This window comes from Camelina sativa, chromosome 8, assembly GCF_030686135.1.
Source record: "Camelina sativa cultivar CO46 ecotype springtype chromosome 8, ASM3068613v1".
Lineage (NCBI taxonomy): Eukaryota > Viridiplantae > Streptophyta > Magnoliopsida > Brassicales > Brassicaceae > Camelina > Camelina sativa.
The window spans coordinates 2,896,130-2,914,531 of NC_141887.1; the positions used below are offsets into that span (position 1 = coordinate 2,896,130).

Here is an 18,402-nt window from a genome sequence, read left to right on the forward strand (position 1 = left end):
GGACATAAAAGGCATAATAAACCTAGGAGAGGGAGAGTGTGCTTTTTTTGTCGTGTTCTTTTGGTTTCCCGGGTTTTCGCTATTTCATCGTGTTTCACTTCCAGCTCTCAAAATCGCGATTCAAATAGAGACAGAGAGGGTCTAGGGTTTTTTTCGTATGGTACAGTTTCGGACTCAAGAATCTTCGAGTTCGGCTAAGTTTCATTATTTCAGGTCAGTTTTGTCTTCTCTCTCTCGATTGAGTAAATTCAACTTTGTTTCAGCGAATTGAATCGAATTGTGTATTCTTCTTTTTTGGGATTCGTCTCTGTCTCTTTTGTAATAGTTGAATTTTGCTTAATTTTGTTGTTGTTGTTGTTTGGTTTGGTTTCATTGTTCATATATATATTTTTTTTTTGAGTCAATAGGGTTTGTGTTGGAAGAGAAGTGATATTGTGAAGAAACTGATGATTGTTTTTTTTTTTGTGATTACAAGTTTCCATTTGACCAAATTCTAGTTTTTCGTTTCTTCAATTTTGGTTTTAGGGTTTGCCCAGATTCAAAGTTTTAAGCTTTTAGTTAACTTTCTAATTTTCGATTCTGCATTGGGGATTTCGTATAACAAATTTTGTAACTTTTCAGGTTAACCTAGAAACAACGATGTCTGAACGTCGTGCTAAGCGTCCCAAAATCTCCAGAGGGGAAGATGACTTTTTACCTGGGAATATTATTGAAATCGAGCTTCACAATTTCATGACGTTTAACCACTTGGTATGCAAACCTGGTTCACGTTTGAACCTTGTTATTGGACCAAACGGATCAGGTAAGAGTTCTCTCGTCTGTGCCATTGCGCTTTGTCTTGGTGGTGAGCCTCAGCTTCTTGGCAGAGCAACCAGTGTTGGTGCATATGTTAAGCGTGGTGAAGATTCTGGCTATGTCAAGATCTCTCTTAGAGGGAACACCAACGAAGAAAATTTTACGATTTCCCGTAAGATCGATACACGTAACAAGTCGGAGTGGATGTTCAATGGTAACGCAACTAGTAAGAGAGAGGTAGTTGAGATCATCCAGAAGTTTAACATCCAAGTTAACAATCTTACGCAGTTCCTGCCACAAGACAGGGTTTGCGAGTTTGCTAAGTTAACGCCTGTGCAGCTTTTGGAAGAGACAGAAAAAGCTGTTGGTGATCCTCAGTTGCCAGTCCATCATCTCGCGCTTGTTGATAAAAGGCGTGAACTGAAGCAGCTTGAGAGAGCTGTGGAGAAAAATGGGGAGACGCTGAATCAGCTTAAGGCTCTTGTTGATGAGCAAGAGAAGGATGTGGAACGTGTTAGGCAGAGAGAGTTGTTTTTGACCAAGGTTGATTCTATGAAGAAGAAATTGCCATGGCTAAAGTATGATATGAGAAAGGCTGAGTACATGGATGCTAAGAAGAGAATGAAGGAAGCGCAGAAAAAATTGGATGACGCTGCAAGGAATTTGAACAGCATGAAGGAACCTATTGAAAAGCAAAAGAAGGATAAAGCAGAGATGGATTCAAACTGCAAAAAGGTTAAGAATCTCCTGGATGCAAATGGAAGAAACCGTGGTAACTTGCTTGAAAAAGAAGATGAGGCAGAAGCACGTGTAGTGGCAACATACAAAGAACTGGAGGAACTGAAGAAACAAGAAGAGCATCGCCAAGAAAGGATTCTGAAAGCTACTGAGGATCTGGTTGCTGCGGAACGAGAACTCCAAGATCTGCCTGTATATGAACGTCCTGTAGCCAAACTTGAAGAATTGAGCTCTCAGATTGCAGAGTTGCATCAGAGCATTAACCGAAAGAGGAATCAGAAGGAGGAAAACGAGAGGCTTTTGTTTCAGAAGAGATTCACCCTGAGGCAGTGCGTAGATAAGTTGAAGGACATGGAGAATGCAAATAACAAACTCTTAAATGCGCTACATAAATCTGGAGCTGACAGGATATTTGACGCATATCAATGGGTGCAACAGAATCGTCATGAGTTTAAAAAGGAAGTATACGGTCCCGTTTTGGTTGAAGTTAACGTTCCAAATCGAGAGAACGCTTGCTATTTGGAAGGTCATGTTCCTTATTATGTCTGGAAGTCTTTTATCACTCAAGATTCCGAGGACCGTGATTTCCTAGTTAGAAATCTAAAACGATTCGACGTTCCTGTTCTAAACTTTGTGGGCGAAGGCGGCAATCAAAAGGCTTCCTGTCATATTTCTGATCAGATGCGTTCTCTTGGGATCCATGCTCGGCTTGATCAAATATTTGATGCTCCTGACGCCATCAAGGAGGTTTTAACTTCCCAGTTTGGTCTGGATGACTCGTACATTGGATCGAAGATTACTGATCAGAGGGCTGAAGAGGTTTCCAAGTTGGGTGTTAGAGATTTTTGGACACCGGACAATCACTACCGGTGGTCTTCCTCAAGGTATGGTGGTCATTCCTCTGCAAGTGTAGATTCTGTATATCCATCACGTCTTTTATTATGTGGGGTGGACGTTGGGGAGCTTGAGAAACTGAGATCAAGAAAGGAGGAGTTAGAAGACGCTATTTCATCCATTGAGGAAACTCTCAAGAGTCTTCAAACAGAGCAAAGACTTTTGGAAGAAGAAGCCGCTAAACTTCATAAAGAAAGGGAGGAGATAGTTAATGCTTCGCATCTGGAGAAGAAAAAACGCCGCGAGTTGGAAACCCGTTACCAGCAAAGGAAGATGAAGCTACAATCCTTGGAGCAAGAGGAGGACATGGATGCTTCAGTTGCTAAGCTGATTGATCAGGCTTCCAGAGCTAATGCTGACCGCTATACATATGCGATGAATCTCAAGAAATTGCTCGTGGATTCTGTTGCTCATAGGTGGAGTTACGCCGAGAAGCATATGGCTTCTATTGAATTGGAACGAAAGATCAGAGAGTCGGAAGTCAATATCAAACAATATGAGAAAGTGGCACAGCAGCTATCTGTCAGCGTTGAGTATTGTAAGAAAGAGGTAGAAGGAAAGCAGGTGCAGCTAGCAGCTGCCAAGAGGAATGCAGAATCTATTGCAACCATCACACCTGAACTTAAAAAGGAGTTCATCGAGATGCCTACCACAATTGAAGAATTGGAAGCGGCTATACAAGACAATATGTCTCAAGCCAATTCGATCCTTTTCGTAAACGAGAACATACTGCAAGAGTATGAACATCGCCAGAAACAGATAGAAACTATTTCTACAAAGCTCGAAGCTGATAAAAGAGATCTGAGCAAATGCTTGAAAGATATCGATTCGCTAAAGGAGAAATGGCTTCCAACATTGAGACAGCTTGTTCGTCAGATAAATGAAACTTTCAGCCACAACTTTCAAGAAATGGCAGTTGCAGGAGAAGTTTCATTGGATGAGCGTGACACCGACTTTGATCAATACGGAATACATATCAAAGTGAAATTCAGGGAGTCAGGGAAACTACAGGTTCTGAGTTCTCACCACCAATCTGGAGGAGAACGTTCTGTCTCAACAATCCTTTACCTCGTCTCTCTTCAAGATCTGACCAACTGTCCTTTCAGGGTTGTTGACGAGATTAATCAAGGTAAAAAGTGTAGTAATGCTTCGTTTACTTTAAGAAACATCAAATAGAATTTCTTAAATCTGTGATTGCTTCTGCAGGTATGGATCCTATAAACGAAAGGAAGATGTTTCAACAATTAGTTAGAGCTGCAAGCCAACCAAACACACCACAGTAAGTTGTCCTTTTGCAAATAACCTTGGAAATTGCTCTCAAGCTTTGAAATTTCTGTGTTGAAAAAGTAACAAACAATGTGTGGTCTTTTTTCTTGTATATAGGTGCTTCTTACTGACCCCAAAACTCTTGCCGGAGCTAGAATACAGTGAAGCATGTAGCATTCTGAACATCATGAACGGTCCTTGGATCGAGCAGCCTTCAAAAGTTTGGAGCTTTGGTGGCAGTTGGGGCAATCTCATGAGACGAAACGAAGCTAGTCAATGCTCTTAACTTCATCATCTTTCTAGTTTCGGTTATCGAAAAACAAATGTATTTACTTAGGATTTGTATTATTATGCTGTTAAACCAGCCGGTCAGACCAGACTGAATCTGAACCGAATTCGTGTTTTGTTTTTTTTGGTTTTACATTTTCTCTGGAAAAAGTAAAAAGTTCCATGGCGATAAATTCTGAAACTTTTTTTTGTTTTTTAACAAATTATATAACTGGAACGAACGTGATAAAATCACGCGTAAGAGTGATCGATGTGATCTCCAACGTCTCCCTTCCTCTTTTCCAAGTTCCTTCCTTTTAAGTCATCTCAATTTCATCGCTCCATTGTTCTTCAGGTATCAATTTTACTGCTGTGGAAATTTTAGAGTAGGCGTCTATGTTGATTTAGAAAGTTAAGGATTTGGATACGACCCTCTTTGATCTGACACCGGAATGTTGGTGGGTTTCGAATTTTCTCTGATAAAGTGTCGATCTTTTAGTTTTAATTTTCTGGATCGTTGTTGTCTTCTTCTCTAGTAGAAAGAAAGAACTGATTACCATTGCGTATATATATGTAGTTATCTCTTCTTCAGCATTTTCCTGCTGTTTACGTTTTTGGTGCTGCTCTATGGATCGAATTGTATCTACAAAGCCCTTTAATTACTTTGCTGATTGCGTTTTTCTGCAAATGAGATCAAAGCTCCGGGATCTTAGATGATGATCTGAGTTTTGAGGAAAGCTTTTAGGTCTGATTCCATACAATGTTGGGGATATTAAGAGATGTTGAGTATGTTGGTCTTTTTCAGGTTCGTTAAATGGAGAGAAAAATAACAGATGACAGTGAACTAGGACCAGTCCCTCTGGTTGTACCGGTTGATAGATTTGGGTTTCTTAAGCAGGAACATGGCAATTCTTCTCCTCATCGTTTCACCAAGACTAGATCATCATCTAGTTCATATGACAAGTATGTCTCATTGAAAAATATCTTCTTGTTGTTTTTGAGAATCAGTTACTTGACCATGGATGCTAAATTCTTTAGGGAGGAGAGAAGAGTGACAAAATGGAGGAAGATGATTGGAACTGGAGGTAGTGACTGGAAGCATTACGTTAGGAGAAAACCTCATGTTGTCAAGAGGCGAATTCGAAAAGGGATCCCTGATTGCTTAAGGGGTCTTGTCTGGCAATTGATCTCCGGAAGCCGAGACCTTTTGCTTATGAATCCTGGTGTTTATGTGGTAACTATCATCTCCTTGTGTGTCTTTGATACGTTTCCTTTTCTTTGGCTTCATTGCTGAGGGAAAAAAAAAACTGATAATTACTCTTGATTTCATTATAGCAACTGGTGATTTATGAGACATCAGCATCAGAACTTGATATCATTAGGGATATCTCCCGTACTTTCCCATCACATGTTTTCTTCCAGAAGAGACATGGACCAGGCCAAAGATCCTTATACAATGTTCTAAAAGCATACTCTGTTTATGACAGAGATGTTGGATACGTTCAGGTCTGTCTAGAAATTTGGTCTTTTCCTCTTGTTTCCCTGAGATGATACTAAAGACTTATGGTTCTAAACACAATTTGCAGGGAATGGGTTTTGTAGCCGGTTTGTTGCTTCTTTATATGAGCGAAGAAGATGCCTTCTGGTTGTTAGTTGCATTACTCAAAGGAGCTGTTCACTCCCCAATGGAAGGATTGTATCAGGTGAGTCCATCTTTACTCTAGAAGATACCAATGTTGTAGCTACTTGCCTCTTGAATTACGGTAGTTTGAAAACGATCGAGCCGCTTTAATTGATTGAGGGGTAGTAAGAAAATGACTTAAAGTCAAATAATTAAAAAATCCTTTCCTTCATGAATTAGTAAGTTTATGATTAGAGTCTTCATGATTAGCGGTTCAATTCTCTGTCAATGCTTCTCACCTGAAGTTGTGATAGTATTCTTTGGAACATTATGCTTGAAATCAGAATATCAATTCCTCAGCGATTTTAATAATATGATATGTATTTGATTTGTGTAAATGTAGGCAGGGCTTCCTCTTGTACAGCAATATCTATTACAGTTTGATCAGTTGGTAAGGGAGCTAATGCCGAAACTAGGAGAACATTTCACTCAAGAAATGATCAATCCGAGTATGTATGCAAGTCAATGGTTCATAACTGTCTTTTCGTATTCAGTTCCTTTCCCTGCGGCTCTACGAATTTGGGATGTGTTTCTAGCCGAGGTAATTCACATTCAACATCTTACAGTATCAAAAGTCTCTTTCAAAAATGTATCATATCTTTGTTTTGTTTGTCGGTACAGGGTGTGAACGTTGTGTTTAAAGTTGGTTTAGCATTGTTGAAGTATTGCCATGATGATTTGTTGAAATTGCCGTTTGAGGAACTCATGCATGCTCTGAGGAATTTCCCTGAAGATGCCATGGATCCTGATACTTTGCTTCCACTGGCTTATTCCATTAAGGTTCTTCTCTCTTTCCTACTCGTATACACTAAAAAGCTATCTCCTTTAGATACTTGAAACTGAAGCTCTGTGTCACTGTCTGTTTTTGTTATGAATCTCATCCAGGTAGCAAAGCGTTTGGAAGAAATGAATCAGGAGAGTGAGAAGGCTGTAGCTAAACAGGCTCAAACGGCCAAACCGGTTCAACTATAGGGTTTGATCTTCTTCAACCGAATCAAACCGAAACCGATTCACCAAGATTCTTCTCATTCTTTTTTTTTGATGCAATTTTTTATCTTCGTTTATAGACACCCTCATGTGTGAAAACAATATAAGTCTTTCTTTTGGGAATTGGGGGCATATAACTGAAATTAACTTTTTTTTTTTTAAAAGAAAAAACAAATTGTTAATAGAAAACTCAAGCTTGGATCTAGAAGAAACATTTCTCAAAGTCCGTTGCACATATTGCTCTGAATTATCTCTTGTTTTGAAAAAAAAAAAGTATTACGTCTTTTCACATGTGTGACTTTTGTTGTGATATTGGTGATGTCTATCTCAAATCCAAATCCTTACTGTCTCTTTCAATCCAGTGTGGTTGATCTGATTAAGGCGAAGATAACGTTAGTGTCACGCACAAACCTTTTAATAAACACTTATAAATAAATGCAGCAACCCCTACACGTTTTCCTTCAAGTTTCTAGAGTTTTGATTCAAGTCTTTGCAGTTTTCTGATTCATTTTGGATCTCTGGTTGGTTTTTGTCAGATATATGCAAAGTAGTATACATTGATGGTAATTGCTCAACTCAATTTTGATATGAATTTTCAGAAGATGATGAAAGAGGTAAAGGAGGCTTTTCGTTTTGTATGTTCATCTGAATTCTGGAGGATGGTTCTGTTTTGGAGTATCTGTCTTGTTTCTTCTGACTTTCAATTGCTTAGAGCAAGGATTTTTGGCTCAAAATCTACTTCCATTTCTGGCTCCATCTATCCACATAATGGATCTTCGAAAGCCATTTGTGTTATCACTGGTGTAAATGAAGTAATATGTTTACTCGCAATTTGCTTACCTATTCTTGTTGCATCAAAACTTCACACTTGTGTTATGTTATCACTGGTTGTGTGAATCATTGCTTTGATTATGGCATGATGTAATGCCTCCAGTTTTAATTATAGACTTGTTTTGTTTTTCGTTTTGTGTCTATGGATTTTGATTTCAGGCTACTTCTGGGCTTAACTAGACATTAGAATGTCACATTGGTTTCATCACACGAACCATATTTCTTCTTTTTAGTCCTCATTGAACTAATGCCATCAATCTTTCTTGATTTTTCTCACTTGGATGGTCCTCTCAGCGTCTTTCAGAGGTTATTACTATCTTTTTGTTTTTGCTTTGTAGAAATAAGTATGTTTTTTTTTTTTTAGATTCAAAATTCCCTTGGTCCATTCTATTTGACAAAACTTCTTTTGCCACTTCTGAAAAACAACAATGTTCCTTCCTTCACGGGTCGTGAACGTTACATCTTTCACACATAGTTGATAGTTCAGGCCGTAAAACAATAGTAAGAAGATATACATTTAACAAAAACCTTGAAAGATTTAGCTTAAGTAACCTGACATGTATAATGTTTTCTGTAGCTTTTCTTCACAAGTTTGACAAGGATTCTGTTACTGGAGGGTGTTTTCGACATCAAACCAATGTCCTTGTGCCCAAATCTATGAGTATTCTAAATGTAAGCAAATACCTTTCACAGTCGCTTACAAAAGCATATATACATAGTTTTTTTTTCCATTAAATTTGTATAGATGATATCTTATGGCATGTTACACAACACTATAAGATGTACTTGAGATTTCGAAACCTACTGCAAATGATAATATCATCAATTACTAGAACCGAATCATTAATACCACTTGAACTACAAGGAACAGTTCTACCTACGTACATATATCAATATATTGTGTAGAAGTAGAATCATTAATTAGCTTTTTGTCAAACACTCAAGTTTTAATAAAATGTACTATATGATGATGACATGAGTATCCTAATTTGATAATAGATGTAAATGCTAGTACTATTTTTTTTTCTCTGAATATGTTTTATAAAAGCGTTAGTAAACTAATGAAATTAAGGGATAAAAAAGCGTTAGTTGGCCATCACTTTTTTAATTATTTTAGGTTAACTGAATTTGGGAGACTAATCTTGTTTTCTCTGTTTGTTTACTCTGTTTTTTTTTTGTTGGGAAAAGTGTATATTGAGCTTTACTTTTGTTAGCGGATGAGTCACGGAGATGGTGAGAAAGAAAGAACGAGGAAAGAGTATTTGATGCTCTGGGCCCCACTCTACCCATTAAAAAGCAAAGCTCACGAACCCCACACAACTCTTGTTTTGTCTCTTTCTTGTGAGTATCGAAAACTCTTTAAACGTGTCGTCTCGGACATATATACACGTGTTCTCATTTTATTGGCTACAGTGTTTTTGTGGCTTAGCCTATCTCGAAGATCTAACACGTAATTGACAAAAAAACAATATTAATTACTTAAAAATAAAACGACGAGATTCGATGTTATCTTTTTCGTGGTCAGAAATCGTTGTGAGTATCAAAAGCCTTATAACGTGGCTGCTTTGTTCGTTTGTGCCCCACACCTAACAGATTCTATTTTAAATCCCAATTAAAATTATTTATATTGTCCATAAATAGCATTTAAAACAAAATAAGAAAAGATTTATTGCTTTTATTGGATTTGTGGTCAAGAATCATCGCGAATCTCGCACCTTTAATATTATTTCCACATAAAGAAGGGGTAAAAGGCTATTTTGGTCAAAGAACTCTTATAAGGGTAAAATCGTAATTAGTGCCGAGCCCTAGTAGCCTCACAACGCATCTGGGCTTGACACTATATAAACAAGTCCTCTACACCATCTATTTCTTCTCTACAATATCATCTCTCTCTCAAACTCGTCTCCAAAAAATCATCTCTCAATCTCTAGGGTTTCGAGTTTTTTTTTCCCCTCAATCAATCACCTTATTAAGGTTTGTTTCTTTTAACCTTTTATATTAGAGATCTGTTTCTTTGTTTATATATCATCTTGTTCAGCCTGATTAATCTTGTTGCGTTTTATTTGTTTTCTCAGGTTTCGTTTTCGTTATAATATCTTGGATTCAATAGAAGAAGATACTACAAAACTCCGGATCGTTTTCAATATTCTTATACATGTAAGTCCTCTCTAACCGATGAACCCATCTTTGTTGTTCCCTTTTTTTTTAATTAGATCGTGACTCTTTCTGGTTTGTTGTTACATAGATCTGATGAAATAATGTTGTGAGATATCTGGATTTGTTGAAACAATATTAATCTGATTATGTTAATGATGCTCTCTATATTATAGTATTGTTTTTGTATCTTCTTGGTTAAGATTCAATCTAACTTTGGTTATTTTTGTTTTGTAAAGTTACAGCAAAAAGCGTGAATGAGATTATGATGGAATCGAAAGCTGGTAATAAGAATTCAAGCACTAGTTCCTTATTTTACGAAGCACCCCTCGGTTACAGCATTGAAGACGTTCGTCCTTTCGGTGGAATCAAGAAATTCAAATCTTCTGTCTACTCCAACTGCGCTAAGAGGCCATCCTGAGTACTAGTCCATCTCCTCCATTGCTTTCAAATTACAACAACAATCTCTTTATTCTCTCACAGCTCTGGTTCCCATATCCTCTCGTTCTCGTCCACTCAACAACAAGAACAATCCGTGATGGCCATGTCTGCAATCGGATTCGAAGGCTACGAGAAGCGGCTTGAAGTTACTTTCTTTGAGCCTGGTCTCTTTCTTGACACTCAAGGCAAAGGGCTCCGTGCTTTAGCCAAGTCTCAGATCGATGAGATTCTCCAACCTGCTGAGTGCACGATCGTTTCATCTCTCTCCAACGATCAGCTCGACTCTTATGTTCTCTCTGAGTCCAGTCTCTTTATCTTCCCTTACAAGATCGTTATCAAGACTTGCGGCACTACTAAGCTCCTCCTCTCTGTTGAGCCACTCTTGAGGTTAGCCGCTGAGCTCTCTCTTGAGGTCAAGGCAGTGAGGTACACTCGTGGAAGCTTCCTCTGTCCTGGAGGCCAACCATTCCCTCACCGTAACTTCTCTGAAGAAGTCTCTGTTCTTGACGGTCACTTTGTTAAGCTGGGTTTGAGCAGTGTTGCATACTTGATGGGCAAGGATGATGAAACCAAGAAGTGGCATGTTTACTCTGCATCTGTCGAGAAGGCCAACAACAACAACAACAATGTGTACACGCTCGAGATGTGTATGACTGGTCTGGACAAAGACAAGGCATCTGTGTTCTACAAGAACGAATCAAGCTCGGCTGGTTCAATGACTGATAACTCTGGCATCAGGAAGATACTTCCTCAATCCCAAATCTGTGACTTTGAGTTTGAGCCATGTGGCTACTCGATGAACAGCATCGAAGGTGATGCCATCTCCACCATCCATGTCACTCCAGAAGATGGTTTCAGTTACGCTAGCTTTGAAGCAGTGGGGTACGATTTCACAACCATGGACTTGAGCCACCTGGTCTCTAAGGTGCTAACATGCTTCGAGCCAAAGCAATTCTCAGTAGCTGTACACTGTAGCGTCGCACAGCAGGGGTACAACTCAGGTCTCTCTGTGGACCTAGACGATTACGGATGCAGTAAGTTGACAATGGAGTCTCTAGGAGAAGAGAGAGGAACAATGATGTATCAGAAGTTTGAGAAGCTAGGAAAGTATTGCGGTTCTCCGAGATCTACCTTGAAATGTGAGTGGAGCAGCAACAGTAGCTGCAACAACAGCGATGACGAGAAGGAATAAGGGGGAATCTTGTAATAAGCTCAAGTTTTCTTACTTTGTTATCCCGAATAAGAATGTGTTATGGATATTTTTTCTTCTTCTGTTATTTCCCCTAAACCAGTGATTGTGTCTGGTCTATGTGAATTCGGATGATCAAGTTTTATGAAAATATATATCATTATTATGATCATTTTCATGATTTTTGTGTCTTATAAAAAAATGTAACTTTCTTTGTTATTAATCTCATAACACATAACACCTTTGTTTTGTTTTCTCTAATATTAATCTCATAACAACCTTCTCTAGTAAAAAGAGCAACATACTCTAATATTAATCTCTAAGAGAGAATAAAGATTGAAGCCAAGGATTAGCCTGATGTTTCATGTTCCCCTCTTTAGATGAATTAGTGCAAATTAAGTTGGTTTCATTATTTCCAAATTGACCTGTCATCTCAGACAGAATTTTAGACGTTATACAGAAGAATTAGCATCCAGACAACTAAAACAATTACATTTTGACACCTACAAAAATTATGACGAAAATCATATCGTAAACTAGGGGCGGGGGGGGGGGGGGGGGGGGGGGATAAGGAACAACTAAATATTTGGGGTCCATTGCACCATCATTAGATAAAATCTATTGGAGTTGAAAAGATGTACAAATTTGTTTTATAGGTTCTTCGTCTTTTGATGAAACAACCAAGACACCAAGCACATTTCAAATTATTTGGTTGTCAACAGAAAATTCTATGAGACAGATAACAACAATGATTTTCTAAAACCCATTTAATAAAGCCACAGGATGATCAAAAGCTTCGTGGACTGATTTCAGACTCTGGATCTGCAGGGAGCAAAGCATTAAAAAAGAAACGAGTTAGAGATTCGACTTCTGGATTACTAAGAAAGAAGAAGTAGCGCATGAAGTTAAGAACAAACAAGGACATTGTATGATCATAAAAGCACACTTGTTGAGTAGAGACAATTTACTAGAGATTATATCAGTAATTTGAGGAGGGTCAGATTTTAAATCCTGAAAAAAATCCTTCTTCCCAGCTTGAGTAATAACCTGTTCTAGCCGTTGCTTTGCAACCTAACCATAAGTAAACATAAATCAAAATTTGAGCTCAACAACACGACAGAAACAGAGTGGAACTACTACGAATACGAGCATACGCCTAACCCAAACCCCACGTTGCGTTCTTGGTAAAGATAGATAATGATTTCAATATATATTCTCTCTATTTAAAAGGTGAACCCACATTGTTGCTGAGTAAAGAACTAGTTATCAAGGCAAAAATTTTAACACATTCTTACCAAAGCAAATTTTTTACATACCTCTCTACATTTGGGTGTCTGATATCTATCAGAGGCATAAAACAATCTCAACGTAAACTTCTTTATTTAAGCCGATATAGCTATCGCTTGATGTCCGCAAAATTTTACAATTGGAATCCTCAAATTAGACGGGTTGGGGAAGTAAACCATTGATAAACGTAGAACTGATTCGAATAAAAAATTAGCAATCAAATAAGGAATTCACCATCAATGTTGTTGCTAAAGTTGCAAGATGGTTTGAGCGTTTCCAAAACTTGGAGAAACAATTAGTTAATGGAAGAAGCAAATGTTACATTATTATGGCATTGTCACTAACCAAACATATAAAATAGAGATTAAACTAGGAAAATAAAAAAACAGGAACTCCAGTGGATCTACCGGAGAAAGCAACTTCATCTTGTTTGATTTCGGAAACACGTGTAAGAAATAGTTGTTGAGTTATCACAGGATCATAAAACAACAACTTCTTCTTCTTCAGAATTGCTAGTGGCATGAGAACGTAACTTATTGGGTAATTTGGGATACCATTACGTCCATGTCCATGCCAAACAACAAATAAATCCAGGTTTATGGAATACGTTTTGTCCCATGTCTTGTTGCTTGAACTGAACGACCATATCGATATCATTTGGTTGGGCCACTTCATCTCGGATACACACAAGCGGTTGTCGAGGTTGCACATGAACACCTTGTAAGGATCGGAGAAATTGAGAAAATGAGCTTTAGAGATGACTTGAAAAGCTTCGGTGTGAAGATCGAAAGATACAACTTTGGTTTCTTTGCAGTCGGTTAACCAATAAAGCGACCCATCAACAAACACAGGCTTAACGGGAGCAAGAACGCGGTAAGGAGCAGATGGAGTGACATACCTCCAAGCGTTGGTGGTAAAGTCAAAAACTTGGCATGTGGTAGCGTTTTCTAGGCCTAATTCTAAAGAGTTGTATAACCAAACGGGCTTGTATGTGCTCGTGAATATGTCTTTACCGAATCCAAGCGTAGAGAGAGTTTGATGATAGGGTTGGTGAGAGTTACAGCGAGGAAGAGCCCGATACCATCTAGTGGCGGGGTTGAACACAAAAGATTTGCAGGGATGAAAGAGGCAGAGGAGACCGTCACAGCTATTATGGGAAACACAATAGGAGAGTGACGTCTTGTCCGTCTCCTCCCAAGGAGTAGGGATCTTGACCGATGGGGATGAACGTCCCAACACCAGGGTTCTTAGGGTGTCAGTTCCCAGCTGGTAGGCTCGTTCGGACACCATGAGAACATCTGGATCTCCTGATATCGCTGACGATGCGTCAAGTGTCTTCCTTGGAAGAATTGGGATTCAATTGTTGATCTCCATTGCTTCGATACAGACTTGAATCTCAGCAGAGACTTCACCGGAAGTTTCTCTAGGATTTGCTCTACTACTTCGTGTGGCAGATGCAGCAGCGATTCCTTCCTCAAGCAACGTTCTCTCGACATATTCTTTTGTCTTGCCGTCTCCATTGATGAATGAAGAGATAATATTTATACACACAAAGTAAGATAAGTGTGTAATCAGACAAAAATAATTACGAATAACCCCTTTTCCTTTCTCTTAAATCTAAAATTTTAATTAAGAAGAATCTTTTAGGAATATTCCATCCGCGATAGGAAATCTATCTCTTCGTGGGCTTTGATTTTTCTTTCGAGGGTATGAACTCAAATATGATTTAGGATATATCTCTAATCCATCTCTATATTTGTCTCTAAATTATTTATTTTTTTTAGAAAAATTTATTCTAACTCACTTTTATATTCATATACTAGATTAGGTCCTTTTAATTAACCCGCTATAAAAAAAATTGTGGATTTTTAAGTAGTTTTTCAAATATTAATTTTTTTATATTTTATTTAATTTTTTTATATAAACAACCAAAAATTCACTCGTTTCACCTAACAATACAATTTTACTGTGTATAACATCGTAATAAAATTAATTTATTTTGATGCACTAATCTTGATAGGTAAGACTTATATTTTTCATATAGAAATAATGTGTGCATCATATCAATATTAAAAATTAATTAAAAAATAATTATTGAAAATGAAAATGGAAACTAATATTGTCTTATATTTGAAAAACTAACATTATCTTAAATATATTGTAAACTAACCATATAAAATAAACCAAATTAGTAGCTAAAAAATCTTTTAAGAAGTGAAAAAAAAAATTAGAAGTGAGTATACCATATTATCTTTGAGCAATGTAGGGAAACTACTTATACATAATCTTTGTCCCTGACTCAAAATCTTGTAAAACCACTTATACATGTCGAACTTCATGGGAATACTTGCAGCACAATCTCGTGGTAAATGGGACAAAGCTAATTGTTCCATCATCTTGATGAATAATTTATATATATATATATATATATATATATATATATATATTTTAACAATAAACAGAATAGATTAACTCAAACAAGCCAATTGGGAAAAGAATTGTTCAACACATCCAGTTGAGTACAAACTTGTCGTGCCAAACAATCCGAAAGCACATTTGCATTTTTTGAAATCAAAGTCAATGAGAAACTTGAGAATTCCTCCATATCCATCTTGATGTCTTCGAGATATGTTGAGAAGACCGGTCAGTCTGACGGTGAATATGTCATCTTCACCAAATATGAGCAGTCTGTGAGAAAAGCTACATCCCTGAAGTCATGACCTAGCATATATCGCAGAACCCAAACAAAAATTTCGACCTCAGCGTGTGAAGTGGTGAGAGGCTACGTCGAAAATTAGAAGCGTCCATTAGCGGAGTGGCGCCTTGGATCGACGTACACACCCAAGCTGCATCTGCAAACTTGTTTGTGTCCTTCCAAGAACCATCAACAAAACAGCGGAAACCGGTATAAACAGTAGGGAGAAAAACACTTTTCCTCGCCAACTAAGGACCATGATCAATAGGAACTGTAAAAACCTCCTCCTCTTCAACATGAGCCGCTGACCTGGCCGTTGCCTCACTGGCCGCCAACCGTGCTATCTCTTCTGGCCGCTCCGCCTCATTTTCGAACATCCTTGCAGTCTTTGCTTTCCAAATATACCACATAATCCAAAGGAAGGCAAAAACTTGAGAACCAAGATTATCTGCTCCTAGGAAATGATCCACATTCGTAAACACCGAATATGTGAGAAAACCAATAGTGGCTGTCAGAACATTGGAAAGAGCACATGCGTGCCGCGCAGGCGAACATTTAAAAAAAGTGTGATTGATAGTCTCTACTGGAGCACCACACCAGAACGTGATTGATAGTCTTGATGAATGATTATAGTTAGTAATTATGTTCTGCCAAAATAAATTTGGAACCAAAATAAATTGTGCTATATTTAGAATTTGATGTGTTAAATTTGAAAACAAAATTTATTTTGGTGCTATTTACAAAATTTACTCAAAACTAATTTATATATTCTTTTTCAATTTATTTTCTTATTACTTATAAAATGGAAATATGGGCGGTTTGGCAAGCACAACATTCAACTCGGCAAACATACCATCTAACTTCCCCCCTCCCTATTCTATAAGGCATCATTTTGTTTTTAATAAAGCTCTTTTGATAAAAGTTGAAATTGCATGTTAGGAAGTTTTAATTTCCTAGCCAATGATAACACGAAATGTTTGCCCAACGCATAAATCCACGTTATATATTTTCTATTTACAGCCATAGAGGCGCACTTATATTGTTAAAACCTAAAAGAACACTTATACTAGTAATTTAATGTTATTAACGTATCAAGATATTTTGAAAAACCCATCTTGATAAATGAACTTAAAAGAAAAGAAAAAAAAAAACAGAACACGGAGGCGAGAGGATCAGAGGACCACACACACACAGAAGGAGTCTCATACCCATTATCCAATATATATCATCAAAAAAAAAGAACAAAAACGACACGTGAAGTCTAGAACAGCCAATAAAACAAAGCTACCGACGTAAGGCAAAACCAATCGTACCATTAAACGCAACCCACGTGGTTCAAGATTACACGTCGCACCACACAACCATCTCCATTTTGGCCTACAAATACAAACCCTTAAGCCCACAACTCTACACATCATTCATACAATAGCAATTCTCTAAGAAAAAATATCTGCAAAGAAAAATGTCGGAAACCAACAAGAATGCCTTCCAAGCCGGTCAGGCCACTGGCAAAGCTGAGGTCTCTTCTGATCTCTTTTGACACAAATTTAGAAATCTGAAAAAAAAATATATAATAACTCTTTAAAAATATAGGTCCCTTCCTATTCTATAAGGTATCATTTTTTTTTTTAATAAGGCTCTTTTGATAAAAGTTGAAATTGCATGTTAGGAAGTTTTAATTTCCTCGCCAATGATAGCACGAAATGTTTGCCAAACGTATAAACACCCACGTTACATATTTTCTATTTACAGCCATAGAGGAGCACCTATATTGTTAAAAACTAAAAAAAAAAAAAACTATACTAGTAATTTAATGTATAATAACATACACTTTTCGAGATATTCTCATTTTGATAAATAAACTTAAAAAGAAAAAAAACACAGAACACGGAGGCGAGAGGACCACACACAGAAAGAGTCCTCATACTACTACCCTTTATCCAATAATATCATCAAAATAACCAAAAACGACACGTGAAGTCTACAAACAGCCAATAAAAAAAAGCTACCGACATAAGGCAAAACTGATCCTACCATCAAACGCAACCCACGTGATTAAAGATTACACGTGGCACCACACAACCATTTCCATTTTGGCCTACAAATTCAAACCCCTAAGCCCACAACTCTACTCATCATTCATACAATAGCAATTCTCTAAGAAAAATATCTTACAAAAACAAAAAAATGTCGGAAACCAACAAGAATGCCTTCCAAGCCGGTCAGGCCGCTGGCAAAGCTGAGGTCTCTTTCTGATCTCTTTTGACACAAATTTAGAAAACCGAAAAGAAAAATTGAAGTTAATATAACTCTTTGAAACTTTTGATCAATTTTAATAACGTACGTTTTGAAAGGGTTTATGTTTTAGCCTATTCGATACTTGCAAAGATTTCAACTAAAACTTTCATTTTCTTGTTTAATTCATAATTATGTAACTGATTATGTGTTTGACAAATGATGTTGTTTGTATAGGAGAAGAGCAATGTTCTGCTGGACAAGGCCAAGGATGCTGCTAATGCAGCTGGAGCTTCCGCTCAACAAGTAAACACTCTACACACACACATATATAGAAATATAAACGTCTTTATAAGCTTCATACAACTAGGTAGATTTCTGATATTTTGTTTTGTATACGTGTATAGGCTGGAAAGAACATATCGGATGCGGCTGCGGGAGGTGTTAACTTTGTCAAGGACAAGACCGGCATGAACAAGTAGCGATTCCAATCGAATCAAAATTGGGAGTTAATTATAATTTCCCTTTTTCTAATTAATTGTTGGGGATCTTAAATAAACGTGGGAGTTCTATCAATTGATTCTCATGATATTCACATCTCGTACTTGTTGTTGGTTTTAAATTAGTATTGTAATGTTTTTAATGTTTGATCTCGCCCTTTAGGTGTATGTTTGGATCTTTTATGTATTTTAGCTTCCGGTTAATCAACAACACCTTCTTTTTTAAGTTCCAACAACTTAATCTCTTTTATCTTTATTTAAATGCACTTGACGCTTATCATGAGTTTCTCATTTCGATTTTTAAGTTCACAGAAGCAAACAAACAAAAAATCAAGAAATATCAATTAATTTAGGCAAAGATTTTATATAAAGTACCCAAAATTGCGAACACGAAAATAACAGGAACTTCCTTAGGATATTAATACTAAGAAAAACAAAAGAT

General features: G+C 37.3%; 4 protein-coding genes and 1 pseudogene across 7 annotated transcripts; 4 read left to right on the plus strand and 1 right to left on the minus strand.

The window, feature by feature from the left end:
- The first annotated feature begins 13 nt into the window (after positions 1-13).
- On the plus strand, positions 14-4,154 carry LOC104709159 (structural maintenance of chromosomes protein 5). The gene is made up of 4 exons (XM_087463537.1): positions 14-213; positions 622-3,556; positions 3,634-3,706; positions 3,811-4,154. Exons 2-4 carry the CDS (start codon positions 640-642, stop codon positions 3,977-3,979), a joined length of 3,159 nt encoding a protein of 1,052 aa, XP_087319663.1. The 5' UTR covers positions 14-213; positions 622-639; the 3' UTR covers positions 3,980-4,154.
- Positions 4,149-6,851, plus strand: LOC104705879 (uncharacterized). 2 transcript variants are annotated; one of them, XM_010421973.3, is made up of 8 exons: positions 4,149-4,315; positions 4,766-4,923; positions 4,999-5,194; positions 5,296-5,466; positions 5,547-5,663; positions 5,985-6,182; positions 6,263-6,421; positions 6,527-6,851. In XM_010421973.3, the coding sequence occupies exons 2-8, from the start codon at positions 4,775-4,777 to the stop codon at positions 6,611-6,613; spliced, it is 1,077 nt and encodes a 358-aa protein (XP_010420275.1). In that variant the 5' UTR covers positions 4,149-4,315; positions 4,766-4,774; the 3' UTR covers positions 6,614-6,851. The 2 variants fall into 2 exon arrangements, with proteins under 2 accessions (XP_010420275.1, XP_019083829.1); XM_019228284.2 differs by having other exon boundaries at positions 4,217-4,418.
- Positions 6,852-7,091: 240 nt separating this feature from the next.
- Positions 7,092-11,415, plus strand: LOC104705882 (S-adenosylmethionine decarboxylase proenzyme 2). 3 transcript variants are annotated; one of them, XM_087463539.1, is made up of 5 exons: positions 7,092-7,960; positions 8,037-8,131; positions 8,648-9,433; positions 9,535-9,616; positions 9,853-11,415. In XM_087463539.1, exon 5 carries the CDS (start codon positions 10,152-10,154, stop codon positions 11,244-11,246), a length of 1,095 nt encoding a protein of 364 aa, XP_087319665.1. In that variant the 5' UTR covers positions 7,092-7,960; positions 8,037-8,131; positions 8,648-9,433; positions 9,535-9,616; positions 9,853-10,151; the 3' UTR covers positions 11,247-11,415. The 3 variants fall into 3 exon arrangements, with proteins under 3 accessions (XP_087319665.1, XP_087319664.1, XP_010420276.1); XM_087463538.1 differs by having other exon boundaries at positions 7,092-7,765; XM_010421974.3 differs by lacking the exons at positions 7,092-7,960; positions 8,037-8,131 and having other exon boundaries at positions 9,303-9,433; positions 9,859-11,415.
- Positions 11,416-12,795: 1,380 nt separating this feature from the next.
- Positions 12,796-14,089, minus strand: LOC104705884 (F-box/LRR-repeat/kelch-repeat protein At1g09650 pseudogene; annotated as a pseudogene).
- A 2,545-nt stretch (positions 14,090-16,634) lies between these two features.
- Positions 16,635-18,193, plus strand: LOC104705885 (stress-induced protein KIN2). Its single transcript, XM_019228531.2, has 3 exons — positions 16,635-17,469; positions 17,698-17,766; positions 17,868-18,193. Exons 1-3 carry the CDS (start codon positions 17,413-17,415, stop codon positions 17,940-17,942), a joined length of 201 nt encoding a protein of 66 aa, XP_019084076.1. The 5' UTR covers positions 16,635-17,412; the 3' UTR covers positions 17,943-18,193.
- Positions 18,194-18,402: the final 209 nt, after the last annotated feature.